The 19,848-nt window shown below is 41.5% G+C and overlaps 1 protein-coding gene across 10 annotated transcripts in view; it reads left to right on the top strand.

The window, feature by feature from the left end:
* The window catches only part of ERC1 (ELKS/RAB6-interacting/CAST family member 1), a 270,866-nt gene that overhangs the window by 119,013 nt on the left and 132,005 nt on the right, over positions 1-19,848 (top strand). For 7 of the 10 annotated variants that reach the window (XM_070371714.1, XM_070371712.1, XM_070371716.1 and 4 more), the window contains 2 exons: positions 5,305-5,440; positions 16,839-16,970. In XM_070371714.1, coding sequence (XP_070227815.1) covers positions 5,305-5,440; positions 16,839-16,970 — 268 coding nt within the window. The remainder of the gene's footprint in view (positions 1-5,304; positions 5,441-16,838; positions 16,971-19,848) is intronic. The other 3 variants (XM_070371717.1, XM_070371721.1, XM_070371719.1) reach the window with 1 other exon arrangement.

The raw sequence follows: 19,848 nt of genomic DNA, 5'->3' as shown, positions 1-19,848 counted from the left end.
CCATTGAGTCGATTGTGTCATCCAACCATCTCATCCTCTGTCACCCACTTTTCCTGCCCTCAATCTTTCCCAGCATCGTGGTCTTTCCAGTGAGTCCGCTCTTCGTATCAGGTTACCAAAGTATTGGAGCTTCAACTTGAGCATCAGTCCTTCCAATGAATATTCAGGGTTGATTTCCTTGAGGATTGACTGGTTTGATCGCTTTGCAGTCTGGGGACTCTCAAGAGTCTTCTCCAGCACCACAGTTCAAAAGCATCAATTCCTTGGCATTCAGCCTTTTTACCTTTCTCCTAGCAGCGGTTTTCTGATATGTTTGCTGTCTATAAAAGCACTTGTCTCTGATTCTCACATATAGCATATGGATTACATAGGTCAGATCATTATTCTGATGAGGATCTGAGACTAGGCAACGTGATTTCTACATCTAGGGTCAGCTGCCTAGTTGGTAGTAGTCCTTAGATTTGAAGCCAGATATTCTCATTTCAGCCTCAGGGCTTCTCATATGATACACACTCTAGCCTAGGAATTAATCTGAGCTCTGGGGTCCCATACTGCGTTCTTAGGTACTTTTCTCACTGTCATTTTCCCATCTGTAAAGTTGGGGTAGTTCTCTCCAATCTGAAGGGCTGTTGTGAATGTTAAATGAGTTAATACAAATAGCCCTTGGAGCAGCATCTGGCACAGGCTGAGCAGTCAGTAAATGGAGCTGTTTTTGATCACTCTTTGTTGCTTTTTTCTCAGAGTCCTGTTTGGTCCTGGATCCCACCACACGGTGCCCTTGATTCCTGTCAGGATTGATAGCAAGTACGAAGTAGAGCCCACTGCAGAGTTGTATGTGTGCGGAAGATGAGGAAGGAAGCCTTGTTTCTTCTGCAATGATATTTTCAGACTCTATTTTTCAGGTCTGAAATTTCTGTTACAGGTAGAAAGATGAAGTTGAGGCTTTTTTTGGGAAAAAGGTTCTCTTTCCCTTTTCTGTTCCCTGATATTTATTCTCAAGACTTAACGATATTTTTGAAAAAGTCCTCTTACCTTTGACTCTTTTTTAAAAATAAACAGTTTGTTTAGGGTATGATGAGTTTGTTAATAAAATAAAACCTTTGTTTTGTAATTACTTATAGGAATCTGATTCATGCAGGGGTTCTTCAGTCAGCCTTACACCGTCCTCTGCTTTCTCTCTGCACAGCAGCAGTCTCAGAAGGCCTGTCTGTGCTCGTCCTCCCTTGCTTTTGTCAGAGGTACTGACGTCCCAGCTCTGTTCTGAGGCTAAACTTCCTATTCACTCCTTCCCTCTGACCAGTTTTCAAAACCTTGTTCCATAAATTGAATCCTCCTCCTCCTCCTCCTCATTTCCTTTGTTTCTCTTCTTTCCTTCCCACAGACTCCCAAACATAAAGCATAATCTAGTCTTCCCTATCCTTCAGGAGACGTGTGAGCAAGCGTCCCATCATCTTTCCCTTGGTTTCAGTTCACCACAGTATCTTACTTGTACCTTTTACTTTTTTTTTTCCCATTTGCACAGTTTCTGAAAGAATCATTTATGCTCTACGCCTCCACAGTCACACTTCCCGTTCATTTTCCAGAGCAGTATAATTTGGGATCTTCTCTCATTGCCAGGCTGAAATTTCTCGGTGACGCACCCTTTGCAAGATTGAGCAGCCGTGTTTGTCTTGGACCTGTCTAAAACCTGTCTGTTAGGTTAGGTTAGTGACCATCTCCCTTCTTCTTGAAACTGTGCTTCTATAGTTTATGTGACATTATTTTCTGGAAGCTTTCTTAGCACCTCCTTGACAGTTTTTAGCCTATTTTGCTTTTTGTCTTTTACACATTTCTTGATGTTCTGTAAAAAAATTCCTTTTTTCACCTAAGTTACCTGTCACTTGACTTGTTAACCACCAAAGACTTGTTAACCACCTTTGACTCTTTTTAAAAATAAGCAGCTTTGTTAATATGATGAGTTTGTTAAAACAAAAAAGAAAAAAAAATTTTTTGAAACATTTTTATGGAACTCTCCGTGAATAAACCGATTTCATTCCAGAAGAAATCCTAAGTGTTTGCAGTAAAAATAGCAAGCACAAATGCTGCATTTGAAAAGTGATTTTCCAATTTTCTACTTTAAACATTTTCTCCACATTGTAGTAAATCAGTTAGGGTACCACGTAAGTAATTCCAAGTCTGAACACAAGTCAGCTTTAGTAGAAAAATATCATGAAGGTTTTTGCTTTGTGTGTGAGACTTTCTAAATTAAGCTTCAAGTATGCTCATATTTTTACTGGGAAGTTTTATTGCTTTGTCCCACATTTTGTCTTTTGCATATTTTGATCTAAATGTTACTAAACAAACAGTTATGAAAGGCTCCAGAAGATTTTTTCCATGGAAGTCATTGGTGTAGACATAATTCTCTGAGTTACAAGTTATGTTAATTATAATATTGTTAGCTGTTCATTTTTATTTAGTGGTAAAAGCCATTAAACTATACTTATTCCTAAAGAAGTTTTTTCCAAGTAATAAAAAATGCAACAAGCTTTGTTCTTCTAGTGGCAAGGATCGTTTTGGCTGTATAGTATATTAAAAACCCTCTTTTCACTTCAGAGTGGAATTTAATGCAGTATTTTTTTTATTCTACTTAGAGGCATTTTAATTACGGTTTTGTCAAGTCCAGTTGAATAGGTCATCAAGAGAGTCTAATTTATTGATGGACTGGATGTTTAGATAACTCTATTATATGACTTTGGGCAAGATGCTTAACCCTCTACTGTTTGCTTTAGCCTGTTTTGTGTTAATAGTGACAGTTACCTGTAGTGTTTGTATTTTTGTGTCTCCGCTAAGCTTTTCCAGTTTGAATGGGTTTGTTTGTTTCTGCTCTTCCTCTCTTGTCCTACCCTGCCCTCCTCTGTCCACCTTTCCATTCAAGTACAGAGCAGAAAGATTTTATTTAGAGTGATGACGACTGAAGGTTCACACTCGGAATCCTTAGATACACATCTGTTTAGTTCCGGTTCAGGGACGTTAACCCCAGAGAATGAATACAAAGAACAGATTCCATGTATTGACGAAAAGATAGGATTCAGTCCACAGTTCATCTTTACTTTTTATTGTATAACAGCAGCTTCAGCTAAAGGCAAGACATCAAGAAAGTGAAGCCTGTAAATGTCATCTCTCTCACTCTTAGATCTAAACAGATTGGGCTCAATATTATTATTACTCACGCTTTATTTAGCCGTGACCTCTGCAGACCTCTCTTCAAATGTTTGCAATCTAGGGGATGCTTCCTACTGTGTTAAGCCCAGAGTCCCTATTTTATTATGTAATAAAAGTTAAATAACATAGTTTTACTGTTTTGAATGATTCATTGGTGGAAATAAGTGTGTGAACACAGACCTGTGCTGATCCACCAAAGTCTTCCACTGAAAAGAGTTGAGTTTCACGCCATCACACATTGAGACATGGTAAACGTTGTTTTTCTAGATCGCAGTTGTAGATACCTACCTGGTGTTCTGTGGGTGAGATAAAGCTGGTGAATCCAGTAGAGAAGGGAGGAAAGACTAATTTTCATTTAGTCACGATATGAGTTCCTATAGGGGTGCCGGATTTAGCAAATAAAAATTTGAGATGTCCAGTTAAAATTGAATTTCAGAGATAGAATGAATAAATTTTTTGTATTAATACATCCTGTGAATATTGAGATATTCTTAACTAGAATATTATTTGCTGTTTATCTGGAATATGACTTTGCCTGAACATCTTTATCTAACAAACCGCAGTGATCTAGTTTGGAGATTAAGCAACGAGTGTGAGAGAACGTGCCACAGGCTGTCATTACCTGATTTCAAAGGATGTTAATTAGATATAAACCACGGTGGCTTCTCATTGTTAGTTCAGTTTATTGATGCAACTTTTGGGCGCAGTTGAGTGGATTTTTCTAATTGTCGCATCCTCCCTACTATCATCATCCTGCTTCGATTTGTTTCCAGAAGTTTGGAAATCTGATTGTATCATTTCCCTTCCTTAAGTCTTTCACACTTAGGATGAACTGCAGCTTCCTTGCTCAGCAGGAAACAGGCCTTTGTTTACTTTCGGCTTCCTTTTTCTTTGTTCTGCTGGTCCAACTTTATGCTGCAGTCAAACTGAGTGTGGCTTCCCTAAAAGGGACACACTCTTCTTTTTTCAGGGCTTTATCCCCGCTCTTCTCTCTGCCTAGTAACCTGGACCAGTCCCTCAGGAAGTTCAGAGGCAGGTCATCTTCCAGGAAGCTTTTCCTGATCACCACTGCCACCCCTGCCCCCTTCCCGGGGCCCTTTCCTAGCACTTAGCATATCCTGTATTTGCTCAGATGCCTGGGAGATATTTGAGAGCAGAAACTGTTTTTATTCATGGATTGATATTCCTAGTGTTTTATACGTGAGAGTGGAGTTCAGCCAAATACTCATCTCCTTAATGAGTAAGGAAAATGTGATGGGCTTAGCAGAGTGTCAAAGCTCAGGTGGATGTAGGTTCTCTCGCATTGCAGAGCCCAGGTTCTCTTGGGCTGCACCTTACACACATTTCTTGATCATTAGTCATGATTCCACTCTTCAATGAGATTAATCTTCTCTACCTGTGACCTGGAGTTTGGCGTGGTCTTCTTATCTAGTATGGAGGCCGTGGAGTCCAATAGGGGGCTTCAGAAGTAGATGGAATGACCTGTTGCTTAAGCTGTGGCCTTAGATCTTTATGCCATAATTTTATGTACATATATGTTACATAAGATGGTTGCATGGCATCTCCGACTCAATGAACATGAGTTTGAGCAAACTCCAGGAGACAGCAAAGGACAGGGAAGACGGCGTGCTGCAGTCCGTGGGGTCACAAAGAGTCGGACACAACTGAGCGACTAAATGAGGTTACATATAGCTTTTGAAAGTTGAAAATATTTAATAAGAGTAAAATTAGAGTTGTGTTACAGACCTTTCTTCATCAGCCGTTCTCCAGTTTCATAGCGTTGATGTCAAGAGCCTGTTTTCATATGCCAACAAAAATCTCTGAATTGGTTTCCTCCTTCTGCCATCTCACTCTGTCCCAGGCCTCTTTCTGTTTTATGTTTCTTCATGCTCCACAAAGTACTCACTCACACATGTGCTCCCAGAGTACCATGGTTAACAGCTAGCTGCTCTTGGAATGGAGCACTCGGCCAGGTTGGGAGGATTTCACAGCAGGAACTCTTGCGGCTTCTGAGCTGTTCCTTGCATCGTGGTGTCAGTGAATAAACACCTTCTTTCCTGTGCATGTATATGAAGAGCTTGAGTTTTCTCCCCTTTTCCACAGGCAGGTGAAAGACCAGAATAAGAAAGTGGCCAGCCTGAAGCACAAGGAGCAGGTGGAGAAGAAGAAGAGCGCCCAGATGCTGGAGGAGGCCCGGCGGCGGGAGGACACCCTCAGCGACAGCTCCCAGCAGCTGCAGGTGGGCGAGGGGCTGGGTGGGGGGACCAGGCCCGGCAGGGCCCTCCCCACGGGCACGTGGCTCTTTGCATCCTCACCCTCCGCTCTTTTTCCTTCTAACCCTGCCTGCTACCTTCCTCTCAGTGCAGCTGTTTAGCAGTAAAGGAGTGGCTTCCAATAGAAAAGGCCAGTTTTATTCCACAGCTTTGTTGAGGAAACCTGAGCAAGGGACAAAATCCATCTCCTGGAGGGAATCTGCCTGCTTGGTGAGTTCAGTGTCCATGGGCTAAGCGGGGTCTTCAGGTGGTCAGCATCGAATGGCCTTTTCCTTCAGTAAAGCACATCATTCATCTGGTGTGTGTCAGGTTGCCTTCTTTTTTTCATCTTCCTTTCCTTCCCCCACCTTCCCTTTTTCCCCTTACTTTAAAAAATTCAGTTCAGAGACTGTGTTTCACAGTCATAAGAATGTATTAAAACATACTCTTCTATTTCACTGATGTTTAGACCTAATTACTCAAAAGATACTTAAACCAGCCTCAGTACCGAGAGTAGCAGTGACCATACCAGTGCCAGCTGGGTGCCCAGGGCTGGGCACCAGGGCAGTGTCCAGGAACCACAGGGACTGGTAAGTCCCTGTTTCTAACCTTCACTGATCCGAGGGGCAGATGGGTTTTACATATTTTATAGATGAGGAAACTGTCTCAGAGAAATCGAATTACTTACCCACATGCACACAGCCACTTCCTGCTCAGCTAGCATTTGAACTGAGACTTCCGGGATCGCTGGCCTGTCTGAATGAAGGTTTAAGTTTTAGACCATGCCGTGGACAGTGGAGATCTCTAAAGCTCCTGCCAAGACCACTAGCTGCTGTCAGCTTGTGTTTCTCTAACTGGTATGATAGAATGTTCATGCCACACTACATAGTCACAAAATCTGGAGGATTTGGAGGAGTTGTCTGTTATATAGAAGCCATCTTTAGGCTTAATAACAAATTCACTTCTGACATGAAAATCTGACTTTTTAATTCCTTTTTTCATTCTTCTTTTATATAGCTTTTACTGATAACATACTCCTTATAGAAACAGTATGAATTTCCTCAGATGTGCCAACTTTTGAAAAAAGCCACCACCAGTTTTCCCTCACTCTTGCCAATAACGGTTGATACTATAAATTTTTTCCTCTTTTTTTATTTTTTAGTGCCAATCTGATGGGTGGAAAATATTTAATTTTTGTTTTAATTTATACTTATCTGATTTACCAGTGAGGGCTGAGTATTTTTTCATATCTTACATTTTCATTTGTTTAACTAATATAGTTAAAATCTCTCTCTTTCATGATGGCTTTTTCCCTGTGGGTTTTTTAGTTAGTTTATCCCTGTTTTGAGAACAGATAAATATTTACCTATGAATATTTTTAAGTTGTTTTGGTCTTTCATTTATAACCTTTTAATTTAAATAATTTTATGTTATTTTGTGTGGTGAGGGTCTTATGTTTTTCTTCATTGCTAACAATTTCACTAGAGTATTTATAGAAAGTTATTTCACTGCTCTGCTGCTTGTTTCTTTTTTTTTTTTTAAGGTGCTTCATTTTTTTTTTTTTTTAATTTTATTTTTAAACTTTACATAATTGTATTAGTTTTGCCAAATATCAAAATGAATCTGCCACAGGTATACATGTGTTCCCCATCCTGAACCCTCCTCCCTCCTCCCTCCCCATACCATCCCTCTGGGTCGTCCCAGCGCACTAGCCCCAAGCATCCGGTATCGTGCATCGAACCTGGACTGGCATCTCGTTTCATACATGATATTTTACATGTTTCAATGCCATTCTCCCAAAGCTTCCCACCCTCTCCCTCTCCCATAGAGTCCATAAGACTGTTCTATACATCAGTGTCTCTTTTGCTGTCTTGTACACAGGGTTATTGTTACCATCTTTCTAAATTCCATATATATGTGTTAGTATACTGTATTGGTGTTTTTCTTTCTGGCTTACTTCGCTCTGTATAATAGGCTCCAGTTTCATCCACCTCATTAGAACTGATTCAAATGTATTCTTTTTAATGGCTGAGTAATACTCCATTGTGTATATGTACCACAGCTTTCTTATCCATTCAAACACCCCAGTGGTGGTGAGTATCACTTGCACCCTAAGGTCACCTCTAAATAGAAGTCCCTGCTGAGGGACCCTGGGGATTCTTGGGTAGAACCCTTGTGGTGGACAGGGGTAGGAAAACAGTTGATGGAAGGTTTGTGTTGTACGAAGTTCTCATTACCTGAATTTGTTTTTAAGTTTCTGAATATACAGACAGGTCCATCTACTGATATTTTCACGAAATAGGTGAGGTGAAGGGAAAGAATTACTTTAGTGTTTCCAGTGTAGATATCATAATAATTCTAGTATTACAAAATATTCTTCATCATGTTAAAAAGACATCCTTTATACTAATGACTAATATTTTGAACTTTGATGATTAATGATTAATTTTTATCAGATGCCACCTTGGGTTCTAGAGATTCAGTTCAGTTCAGTCGCTCAGTCGTGTCGGACTCTTTGCGACCCCATGAATCACAGCACGCCAGGCCTCCCTGTCCATCACCAACTCCCGGAGTTCACTCAGACTCACATCTGTTGAGTCAGTGATGCCATCCAGCCATCTCATCCTCTGTCGTCCCCTTCTCCTCCTGCCCCCAATCCCTCCCAGCATCAGAGTCTTTTCCAGTGAGTCAACTTTTTGCATGAGGTGGCCAAAGTACTGGAGTTTCAGCTTTAGTATCATTCCTTCCAAAGAAATTCCAGGGCTGATCTCCTTCAGAGTGGACTGGTTGGATCTCCTTGCAGTCCAAGGGACTTTCAAGAGTCTTCTCCAACACCACAGTTCAAAAGCATCAATTCTTCAGCGCTCAGCCTTCTTCACAGTCCAACTCTCAGATCCATACATGACCACAGGAAAAACCATAGCCTTGACTAGACGGACCTTTGTTGGCAAAGTAGTGTCTCTGCTTTTGATACTGGCCAGGGAACTAGATAACCCAGGCTGCAACTAAGATGTGGTGCAGTCAAGTAAAATATTTTTTAAAAAGAAAGTATATGTGAATAAATATGTGTTGCACATGTGCTTTGTGTAAATAGTGATGATGTAAGATGACCAAGGTCTCGCCTCTGAAGGAGCTCAGATAACAGTAGGAGGCCCCATAGTAAGATGAAGGTGGAAGTTGAGAGAGCTTTCTGGTAGTGAAGAGAAGAAAGAAGAGAGAGTGAATTTGAGATGAGTTACCTTTAAGTCAAAAGGCAAGACGCTCTTACAGATGGGCACGTGGGCACTAAGGGAGAGGCAGGAATGGGAATGGCTCGTAGGCTCCTGGCATGGGCAACTGTGTGTGTGCCAGCACTCAGTGATTGATGGGTTAACCCCAAGCCTGAGATCACCAGGTTCTCCAGGGAAAGAGAACATGTCCATTTCCAACAAGTGAAGCTGTCTGAGAGCTTTCCTAATGGAGGTTTGAGCCAGCAGTGGGGTGTGCAGATTTGAAGTTTAGAGAAGACTGGTGGTGTTAATTTTGGAGACTTGAGCTCAGAAATCGTGTTTTGATTTGTAAGAATCCAACACCATCTAGAGATAAAATACTGACAGAAGAATATGGAGTTAGAGCTGAACCCTTGGCATCCTCCCTCTTTAGAGCCAGAGTAATTAGGAGAGGCGCTCGAAGTGAACGAAAATGAGGAGGCTGGACGAGGCAGGAGAGGAAAAGGAGGTACAGCATCCCTGAGGTCAGGGGAAGACTGGGGATGCTTCCAGGAGGCTGAGAAGGAGGTCAGCATCCATGCACGCTCTGGTCCACCATATCCAGGATGGTCAAGATAGGGTACTCAGTAATCCCTCTGGGCTCATTAAGGGGGTGCCTTCCATTCTGACCTCTTGACCTTGAGTGCCATAGGTGGTCCCGCATCCATCCAGACACTTCCCTTGACCAGTTTTTCTGTCGGACGCTCACTTAGATTCACTGTACCTGCCAAGATCTTCGGAGTATCTGCTTAGTGAAGTGAAGTCGCTCAGTTGTGTCCGACTCTTTGCGACCCCATGGACTGTAGCCTATCAGGCTCCTCTGTCCATGGGATTTTCCAGGCAAGAGTGCTGGAGTGGATTGCCATTTCCTTCTCCAGGGGATCTTCCTGACCCAGGAATCGAACCCAGGTCTCCCACATTGCAGGCAGACGCTTTACCATCTGAGCCACCAGGGAAGCCCGGAGTATCTGCTTAGATGTATTGAATATATGTGACTGTTCTAAGACACGGTTACACAGAGGGTCTTTAAAGGATCTCTGCCACAACCCACGCATACTAACATTTAAACCATTTTAAGCTTCCAGCCAATACTCACAAATGCCAGGCATGGAGGATAAAACAGTGAGCACAGACTGGAGATGAGCCTTTCCCACAGTCGTGTTTTTCAATCATTGCTCCTCTTCTGTTGACATTCTGCAATGAGTTTTGCCATACTTTCCACTACTGCCTCTACATTCCCATTCCTGCCTCTCCCTTACTGCCCACATTCCATGTGACATAGTGCAATTCATGAGCAATTGCCATGTGAAGAGCTGGAATTACATAAACCCCAGCAACGGAAGCCTCCCAGATAAACAGTATATGGAAGCAGGTCTTAGCTGATTTGACCGATAGTCATTTTGGGATTAGAAAAGCTTTGTATTGAAAGCCTACCCATCTTTTAAGGTTCAGATCAAATGTCCCCTGCCTGGTAAAGCCTGCCTAACTCCTCGTAGTGGGAATTAATCACACTCTGTATTGCAGTTCCATTATGGTTTTTCTGCTTTAATTTCAGAGCTCATTTTCTTACCTTGTATTTATTACATGCTGTTAGTGTGTGTGCTGTCTCTTTTGCATATTTGAGTTTGGGAAACCTGTCTTGGTACTTTGCACATTGTTCTCTATAGAAAACTGTTCACTGATTTCAGTTGCATCAATAGATGTCAGAAACTGTTCATTCACAAGCATCTTAGCCTGACCTTGAGAGCTTCAGTCTTTTAAGTATTTTCTAGCTCATTTTTAGGTGAGATACTCACTAGCATAGCTACCCTATTCTATACAACCTGGTGGTGTTGGTCTTCCTTAAATATAGTTTATTGGCTTTCTGATGTGCACTCTTTTACTTAGGCAGTCTTTCTGTGAATTTCTAGTTTTACCACCTAAAGGTTCCGGCTTAAAATGAACTTTTGTTGGTGAGCTCTACCCTGTTCTGGTTACTGTCTTCCCTCTTGTTCCACAGCCTGTGTGTTTAATTATATTTTACTGCTTTATATTTTTCAGTACCCTGTTTCAGAAATCTTCCTTTGTGATTTTTTTTTCTTTTTATTTCAATTGGAGGGTAATTACTTTACAATATTGTGGTGGTTTTTGCCATACAGTCACATGAATCAGCCATGGGTGTACATGTGTTCCCCATCCTGACCCTCCCTCCCACCTCCCTCGTTTGTGATTTAATCCTCCCTTCCTTCCCCCTTTTTGTCTAGTTTGTATCTGCCTTAGGTTCAGGGCTAGTTTTTAAAATTTCTTTTTGGCCTTTCTTAATGTTTTGCATACGTTAAAAAAGTGAAAATGTTAGTGGCTCAGTCGTGTCCGACTCTTAGCAACCATAGGATTTCCCAGGCAAGAATACTAGAGTGGGTTTCTATTTCCTTCTGCAAGGCATCTTCTCAACCCAAGGATTGAACCCAGGTTTCCTGTATTGCAGGCAGATGCTTTACCATCTGAGCCCCCAAGCTGTTCGTTAATTACAGCTATAATTATTATAAATATTAAATTAAAAATTTAGTTACAGATTTTAAAAATCATGTATAATGATCTTATATTTAGCATCCTAATATTCTTGAAAATTTTCACAGGTTACCATTACAAGCCTCTCACATTTTAATGAAGGAAACACCATCCTCCCTTGGTTCAGAATGGTTGGTCACCTTATGTATTTTTCTTGTTTCAGCAGTGACACTTACTTTGTCTTTTGACAGAACTACAGGTTTTAGCCACATTCTAATACGGCAGGGCAGACTGAACTGGGAGCAGGGGGCTCACATCAGTAGTGTTTAGTGCTCTGTTTTTATTTATAACAAAGGTAGGTATCTGGATTTAACCTTGAGAGAGGGCACTGTCAGGGAGACTGATGGGCCTGCTGAAAAGACACGGCGGCTTCCACAAACCAGCTCTCCTGAGACCAGTGAATATTGAGGACAGACTTCAGAGAAAGTAGAGAGAGAGATAGGAAAAAGCAGTTTTCCATGTATTTAGGCATATTCTCCTCTTAAGTGCAGAATCAGTGAAACATTTGTGTTTTCTTCAAAATTACATTTTATTTGCTCTACCTACAAAAATTTTTTTTCCTCCATTTTGGTAAGAGACTTTTTTTTTGTTAAATAAAGACTACTTATCCTTGGTTTTTACATTGGCCATGGGGATAATTATTTAAGAAAACCGTTTAAAAAATTAAGATTGACACCTTTCTAGAAAGACTACGTGATGTGTCACATGCCACATGTTACTGTCCTTCTTTTTGTAAAAATAAATTTTGACTTTCTTCTTGACAGATCTTCTCAACCTATTTAAAGATTTAATTCTGCATCATTTCTTCCATTTTGGTTAATTTTTTTCTTAGGGCTTCTTCTGTCTAGAATGTGAGCATAGGTGGGTTGTTATGGAGTTCTTAATACATATAAATGGAATTAGAGATTACACAGGAAAAGTGTACATACAAATCAGCATCTGTTTTTACACGTGTGTGGATAGTTGCTGAAATTAATCCGAAAATTATGTTTTCCTGCAGGGAAAGCACCTACTCATACTGCTGGCACGTGTGTAACTTTTTAAAGCTTTTCGCTCAAACGGTGCCCCTTCTTACCATTTAAGAAAAAAGCAAAACAAGTCTTAAAATTATTTAAAGAAATTCTGCCATGTCTGAAATGTCCTCAATAGATACGTTTCCCCCTGGGCAGAATTCAGTTCCATTTGATAGCCAGTGGAAAGAGTGTTTACTGATAGTACAACTGTGTGGCCTGATAAGCTGTTTCCTTTACTTAAGTTTAGCCCTATTCTATGGGAACTTTTAGTCACTTCATTTGAGCTTATTTCAGGAATGAGCCCCATAAAACGATGAGTGGTTAATGTTACATTTGGCAGGAAAATTCTTAAAAGTACTGGGGTCTCCTTCAGTGAAACAAATGGTTTAATCCTTTCCTTTGTGTTATCGTGGAAGCTCCTCCTCTGAATTTGGAAGGTGAAGAGCCCTTAACAGAGAGCAGAAGCAGGTGTCTATGCAGCCCCTTTGCCAAGACCTCAGAGACAAGAGACACCCTCTTACGGATGACATCAGTTGTTTTATTACATTAAGTAAAAGGTTATCTTTGGGGTTTTTGGTGAAGACTTGGAAAAGGTGTGCTTGTTCTTTTTATAAGCATTATTGATCAGAGGAGATGTCCTATGATTAAGTAAACCACACGTCCTTGCCCAAGCTTACGATAATCAGCTACCAGAATTTTCAAGATGAGAACCTGGCCATCCATGTGGGCTGTTTGTCCTAGATGTTCTATGTACATTATATAGATATATATATGGCATTGCTTTTTGTGTATTTGTTTCCATTTCTTTAATGAAATGCACCTGCTTTTGTTTTGACTTTGATTTTTAACAAATTGAACTGTGGGAGATATTTGAGTGACTTTAAAGAGAGTGGAGAAGAACATATCTTTCGTTTTAACCCAAGGCATTTCCTTAAAAAAAAAAGTGGTGTGAAACCAAATTCTGACCCTGTGTTAGGCTAGCGTTCCTTTCTTAAAATTGACTTCATCAGTGCATCTGGCTTCAATTTTTTACCACCCCACCCCCCGCCTCACTAAACATCTGAGAAGTTGGCCATTGAATTCTGACATGTTGAATGATTTTAATGAAATCTTCCTCATGTGTATTTGTGCTTGGGGGTTGAGAAGGAGGAAGGAAAGGTAAGCAGTGGGGTAGAGGATGATAAAGAATTGCCGTCTCTTCACATTAAGGATGATGGATAACATTAGTATCTCTCAGCGCAAGTTAAACTCTCCGGTGAGTGCCTTTTACCCCAGAGGAAGCGGCTCTCAACGTTTGCCGGAGTGAGTGACCTCCACTGGCAGGACCAGGGACAGGGCGATGAGTGCGTGGTGCTGTTACCTCCAGGGTCCTTCATGAATTCTGCACTGCCCTTCCTTCTCCTGCTGAGAAAAGTTTAATGAGATCCGTCCGTATCAAGTGATCTCTTTTTATGTTACTGTATTACTGAGTCTTTTCTTTTAATTTTGAGGAAGATGTTTGAAGGGAACAAAAAATTAATTTTTAATTGCCACTGTTCCTTTTTTTTTCTTTTTCCTTTGCTTTTCTTTCTGAACGTTTGATCTGAAGGCCAGGCAGTGGGGAGTAGTCTCACAGCTGGCACAAAGCTGATGTTGACAGAGCTGATGTCAAGAAGCAAAGTTCAGAGGAGGGAATCGGGGGTGGGATTATGGGATTTGCCAGCAGGTCCGCCCTGTCTTCTTGTGGAATTGCCTGAGCAGAGTTACAGCTGTCGCAGCTTGTGCCTAATCTTGTGTGAGTGTAGGAGGCTTGCTGTTTAAGAGTCGGAGGAATTCTTCGGTAGCGTCTCTTCTCCTTTCTCCCTCTCCCATCTCCCACCACCGCCTCCCACCCCACTCAACTAGTCATAGAAACCCCTCCTCCAACCCTTTCCTCTATGAATGAAGGGATTGCACTGGACCCCCGCTAGTAAGTAGAGCTGGCATAACAACAGGCTGCAGTGCCTAATCCAGAGCCAGAGAACTGGCCTGTGTTAGTATTGAGGAGCATACACGTAACCTATGGCAGCTGACATAAAATTCTACAGGTATTTTATGTAGAAGTGAATTCTACATAAAATTCACTTCTTGCATTTGAAGTGAAAGCAGCTCCTTAAAATGGTGAGGCGTGTTTCTGTACTGTCTCCACCTGGCTCTTTCCTGAGTTGTCTGTAGCGCACAGGACACGTCTTAAGTTCAGGGTTGCGCGAATCAGTTCAACCGTGTGAAAAGTCAGTTTGAGAGCCAGTGAATGAAAGTCTCTTTCTCTGCTTAAGCTTCCCTGACCCCAGGCTGGCAGTTTCATATTTTTCTTCCAGATAGTGAATGCTAAAAAGTGGGTTAACTCCAAACAGGACAAATCAGTCTTCTTTTTGTAGTTTCAAATTAGATTTGTTTTGGCTGAATTTTGTGACTTTTCCTCCTGTCTGCCTAAAGAGTAGATAGACTTTATGCTGAAAATTCATGAGGGATCAGGAGATTACAGAGGGCAGTACCTAGGGGGAGTCAACAAGACTCTGAATATTTCATTCTCGTATTTTCTTTAAAAAAAAAATGGGTCCATTCCTCAAAGAAAGGAACTTCACTGAAATGTGGAGGAAAGAGGAGCCCAGCATGCTGCAGTCCATAGGGTGGCAAAGGGTCGGACACGACTTAGTGACTGAGCAGTAACAACTTATTAATAAACCTCTATTGTGGCTATCTAGACATTGACCCAGTAGTTTTTTTCAGTTGAACTTTGATTGGCATATTGTTGTGTATTCCTAGGACTGAATTGTCATTGACTTAAGTTGGATTACTCTTATTTTTCACCATAACCTCAACACCTCTCATTAGAACTCAAGCCAATTGCAGGTTTTCTTCTAAATCTTGACAGAATGCATACTTTGCTAATCTCATATCCAGTAGATACGCTGGTATATAACTCAGTTTTGTGAAGTCTTCTGAATATCAGCCGTATGTTTGGATTTCATTTTAATTTAGTGTTGTTTGGTTTCCACGCTGAAATAATCTCCTAACCAAAGCTGTCCTTTCAGTAAGGGCTCTGTTGTCCAAACTGTTAGGTTTCTCTCAGAAGCACTCTGGATAATCTCCGTCTTCATTCTTCATTAGTAATCCACTTTTCTTATACTGGAGCCGTACCCTTGGGAACCGTGAACACTGTCTTCCAAGACGGCCCCAGAGCATCCTCACCTTTTGGTTCTCAGGCCCTTGTGTGTGTAGCCTTGTGTCAGGGGCAGCCCTTGTGCATAGTAGAAAGTGTCAGAAATGACAACATGTGCCTTCTGAAGCTGGGACAAGAGACATGGACGCCCTGCCCTCCTGGGTCACCGGCACCGAGGAATGCCAGGCGCTGTGGGGAGAGGAGCCTCGAAGACCCTTTGCCAGTGGTCATCACCAACTTGCCCCCATGTATGGGAAGCAGAGGGCTGAACCCTGGCTGACATCTCAGCTGTCCCCCATCAGAGAACCTGGAGCCAGAGCTGTTAGGTTAAACTACCCCTGACCCACAAAAACTGTGTAGACAATTTGTTCTCCATTACTATAAGCTGCCAAGTGTGTGGTAACTTGTTACAGAACAATAAATAAAAAAATAAGCACTTTATATCCTAGGTATTAAAGTGATCCGCCACAAGCCTGAATTCTTTTTCCTTGCAATTTGCAGTTTGGTCTTCTCTATTGGTAGAAGAGTAAGTGCTATTTGAATTTGTTAATGTTATCATTGCAGTAGTTTTCAGTGACTCGTTAGAGCTTTGGGCAGTGTTTGCCATAAGAATTCTCAGCTAGTAATTCATATTTGTGTGTAATAGGCCATGTTTGCCTTTCTGATAGAAGTCCATATTTACCTCCCCAGAACTTCCTTCTTAGTTTGTATAGATTATCAGGGCTAGTGGTTTTGGTTGTCTAACCAAATTACTCGTCCTTAGGCAGACCAGTTACCTACATCCAGTTATCATGTGTAGTTTTCTTGTATGAGATTGAGAGAAATTTTTGCTCTGTTGAATTCATTAGGGGAAAAATCTCCTTTTTCATTTATTTCTTTTAAAAATTAGTTTGCCAACAGTATGTATGTAGAATATAATCTGTATGTAGAATATAATCTGACTGATCATGCTGTTTACTTAACTTTTTCATCTAGGCTTAAATTCAGAGGGAAAGAGAATGTTTTGCTATTGAGTCTTATTACTTAGGCTTCATCAAAGCTGGCCTTGAGCCCAGTTTAGAGAGTAGTTCAAAAACAGCTTTGTGTTTTTACCTAATCAAGCGCTAGCTACCTATCTGCCTAACACAATTTTCTTCTCTCTGCTAATGGAGAAAGTCCATCACAGGTTTCTCTTGCTTAATTCACTTGATGCTTTGCTCTCAATAACAATATATTTCTTGAGCTTCTTTACTCTTTCTTCCCTTGTCTTATTCTCTTTTGTGTCCACATCTTTCTGTCCTAGATTTACGTCTGAATAGAAGAACATTTTATCAGCAGATAGCCCTTTTCTTGATAAATAGGCTCTCTTTGGGTTAATCAATTAGCCTCCTTCACCGAGTCTTCCATCGTTTTCCAGGACAGTCTCCGTAAGAAGGATGACAGGATTGAAGAGCTGGAAGAAGCCCTAAGAGAGAGTGTGCAGATAACCGCAGAGCGAGAGATGGTGCTGGCGCAGGAGGAGTCAGCCAGGACCAGTGCTGAGAAACAGGTCTGCGATTTTGTGCAGTTACAGGCCATGCTTCTGGGTAGAGGAAAGGTAAAGCCCAACCAGTGTAGTCTAGGTGAACTGTACATAACATGTGTTTGCAGGCTTTCAAATACGCATCATCGAGTGTAAGTATTCAGACTTAAATAAGACTTGAGATATAGTCGTGTGAGAATTGATTCGTGTTCACGCAGAGGTCTCTGCTCTGAGTTTCTGGGGCTGACTTGTGTGTATTGATGTGTATGCTGACACACACACCTGATGAGATGGAATGGAATTTGCCTGTGTGTTACCAGACTAAGCACAACTCTGCTTTTAAATGGGATGGGAACACATACACATTTCTGAGCCAGACGTGATTCAAAGAGCAGAACGTTTCTTTTGTAGTGTGTCTCGTCCACGGGAGCAGTTAAAAGTTGTAACAAGTTGAGGTTGATGACAGGTGTGAGGGACATTGGTGTCATGACACCTGGAGTCCCAGATCATTGTGTCTCCACCTCGAGGTGACTTGGTAAAGAATTCTGCCGCTGTCTGTTCTCTCTGTTTTTATACATCTTTTTAGAGCCTCATACCCTTGCGTTAAACTTTTTATTAGGAAGAATAAAGGTGGGAGGTGTGAGAGGAAGAAATAGTTTCAACAAGTGAAGGCTCTCACCGCAATTTTCTCAGTGTTTCCATCTCTTTGTTGGAGAAGCGTAAGTGCTAAACCAGGTGAACAGGGTTCACTGAGAGGGTGACATGACTCTCCTGGGGAGCCCTTTGCTCAGACCACCATGGCTGTTTATGAACTAGGGTATCTCATAGCCGGAGAGAAGGATGCCTTGCAAAGCAGACACGTCATGGTGTCCACTAGGCAGTCCCCTCATACGTTAGACACGGGCATGTGGCTTCTTCAGTGTCAAGTGTAGAAAGACTGACGTTTATTAGCAAAGTTGACGGAAAATCAGTCTTTCCAGAATGAGTTTCTTTTAGCACTCTATTCTTAGATAAATTTCGTGGCCCACTTTCTATTTGAGTGTTTATTAATGTTAAGCAGATCCTGGGGTAGTGGACAGCCTCAGAGAACAGGGTGGTGTCAGCCACTGTCCAAGGGCAAGGAGGGATTTTCTTGGGTATTACCTTTTTTACATTTTTCCCTTTTCTTTTCAGAATTTCCCCCCACCCCTGGTTTGTTGTTGTTGTTGTTTTTCTATCAAGATATTTTTTTCTGTTTTGGGATCATTATTTAGTGACAAGTCTTCCATACTCTGGGCTTCCCTGGTGGCTCAGAGGTTAAAGCGTCTGCCTGCAATGCCTGGGTTCAATCCCTGGGTCAGGAAGATCCCCTGGAGAAGGAATTGGCAACCCACTTCAGTATTCTTGCCTGGAGAATCCCATGGACGGAGGAGCCTGGTGGGCTACAGTCCACAGGGTTGCAAAGAGTCGGACACGACTGAGCGACTTCACTTTCACTTTTTCTTCTTCCATACCAGGGGCTTCCCTTGTGGGCTCAGATGATAAAGAATCCACCTGTAGTACAGATGTGGGTTCAGTCTCTGGGCCGGGAAGATCCCCAGGAGAAAAAAACAGCAACCCACTCCAGTATTCATGCCTAGGAAATCCCACGGACAGAGGAGCCTGGCAGGTGACAGTCCATGGGGTTGCAAGGGTCAAACATAGTGACTAACAACAACTTTTCTACCAAAGATCATGTAGAAATGTTGGTGATTAGTAATAAATCACGTATAAAGACCGCTGTTACATGTTCTTTTTTAGGCTACTGTGTGAGCTGCTTGTAATTTGCTTTCTGGGGCTGATTGATACTTAGATCAGTTTTTTAGTTTAGAGAGAAATTGAGCAACATACAGTTTTTCCACATCCGCCTTCCTAAACCTCAGTTTCCATTTCTGTTAACATCTTGCATTGATGTGATGCAGTTGTTAAAATTGATGGGCCAGTATTGATACTTTATTAACTAGTCCATAGGTTATATCTTGGATCACTGTCTGTGTTACACATGTTACAGGTTTTACTGAGTCCTTAATGGCATGTATCTATCATCACAGGATCCTACAGAGTAGATTCAGTCCCTAAAAACTCCCCACGCTCCTCCTCTTCATCTCCCCCTACCTCCCCGCTCCCTAATCTTTTTCCTATAGCCTTTTCTGACTGGATTCTTTCCTTCAGCCTCTGCATTGAAAGTTATCCCACGTCTTTTTGTGGCCTGAGAGCTTATTTTGTTTTTTCTCTGAATATATTCCACCTCATGGGTGTGTCACAATTTTCTTATTCCTTCGCCTATTAAATAACACCTTGGTTGCTTCCAGGGTTTTGCCAATTGTGAATAAAGCTGCAGTAAACACCCATGGTTTCTGTATGGACATCAGTTTTCAACTCATCTAGGTAAATACCTGGGAGTGTGATTGCTAGATTGTAGGGAAGACTATACTGAGCTTTGTAAGAAACTGGAAATATCTTTTGAAGTGGTTGTAAATAATTTGCTTTTAATTGCATGCCTTTTTCTTTCTCTCTTTCTTGTTTATCTTCTTTCCACCATTCTGCTTCTCACTGCCTGTCTGAAGCTGTTGAGTGAAATATTGCATGAGACCCGTCATTGGGGCTTTAAGTGGTTTAAGGTATGAAGACACCGCTTTTATGTCTGTTCTTCTGGGGCCACACAGCCTTCACCCACTGTCCTCTCCAGCTTTCATCATCCGTCCCTGTTTTTTTTTTTTTTTTAATCTGTCTTCTAATCCTACTGTTAATTTGCCTGAATGTATTAATTGTATGCACCTGCACCAAAGTAATCTACAAGTATTTGTTTGAAATATCTTAAAATGGCTTTTTTGGCTAGGGACATTCCATTGGGTTGGCCAAAATGTTCATTTGGTTTTAAGTACAA

The sequence above is a fragment of the Bos mutus genome, chromosome 5 (assembly GCF_027580195.1).
Source record: "Bos mutus isolate GX-2022 chromosome 5, NWIPB_WYAK_1.1, whole genome shotgun sequence".
Classification (NCBI taxonomy): Eukaryota; Metazoa; Chordata; class Mammalia; order Artiodactyla; family Bovidae; genus Bos; species Bos mutus.
Note: the sequence above shows the minus strand (reverse complement) of the source record. Positions and strands in the feature narration are given on the sequence as shown.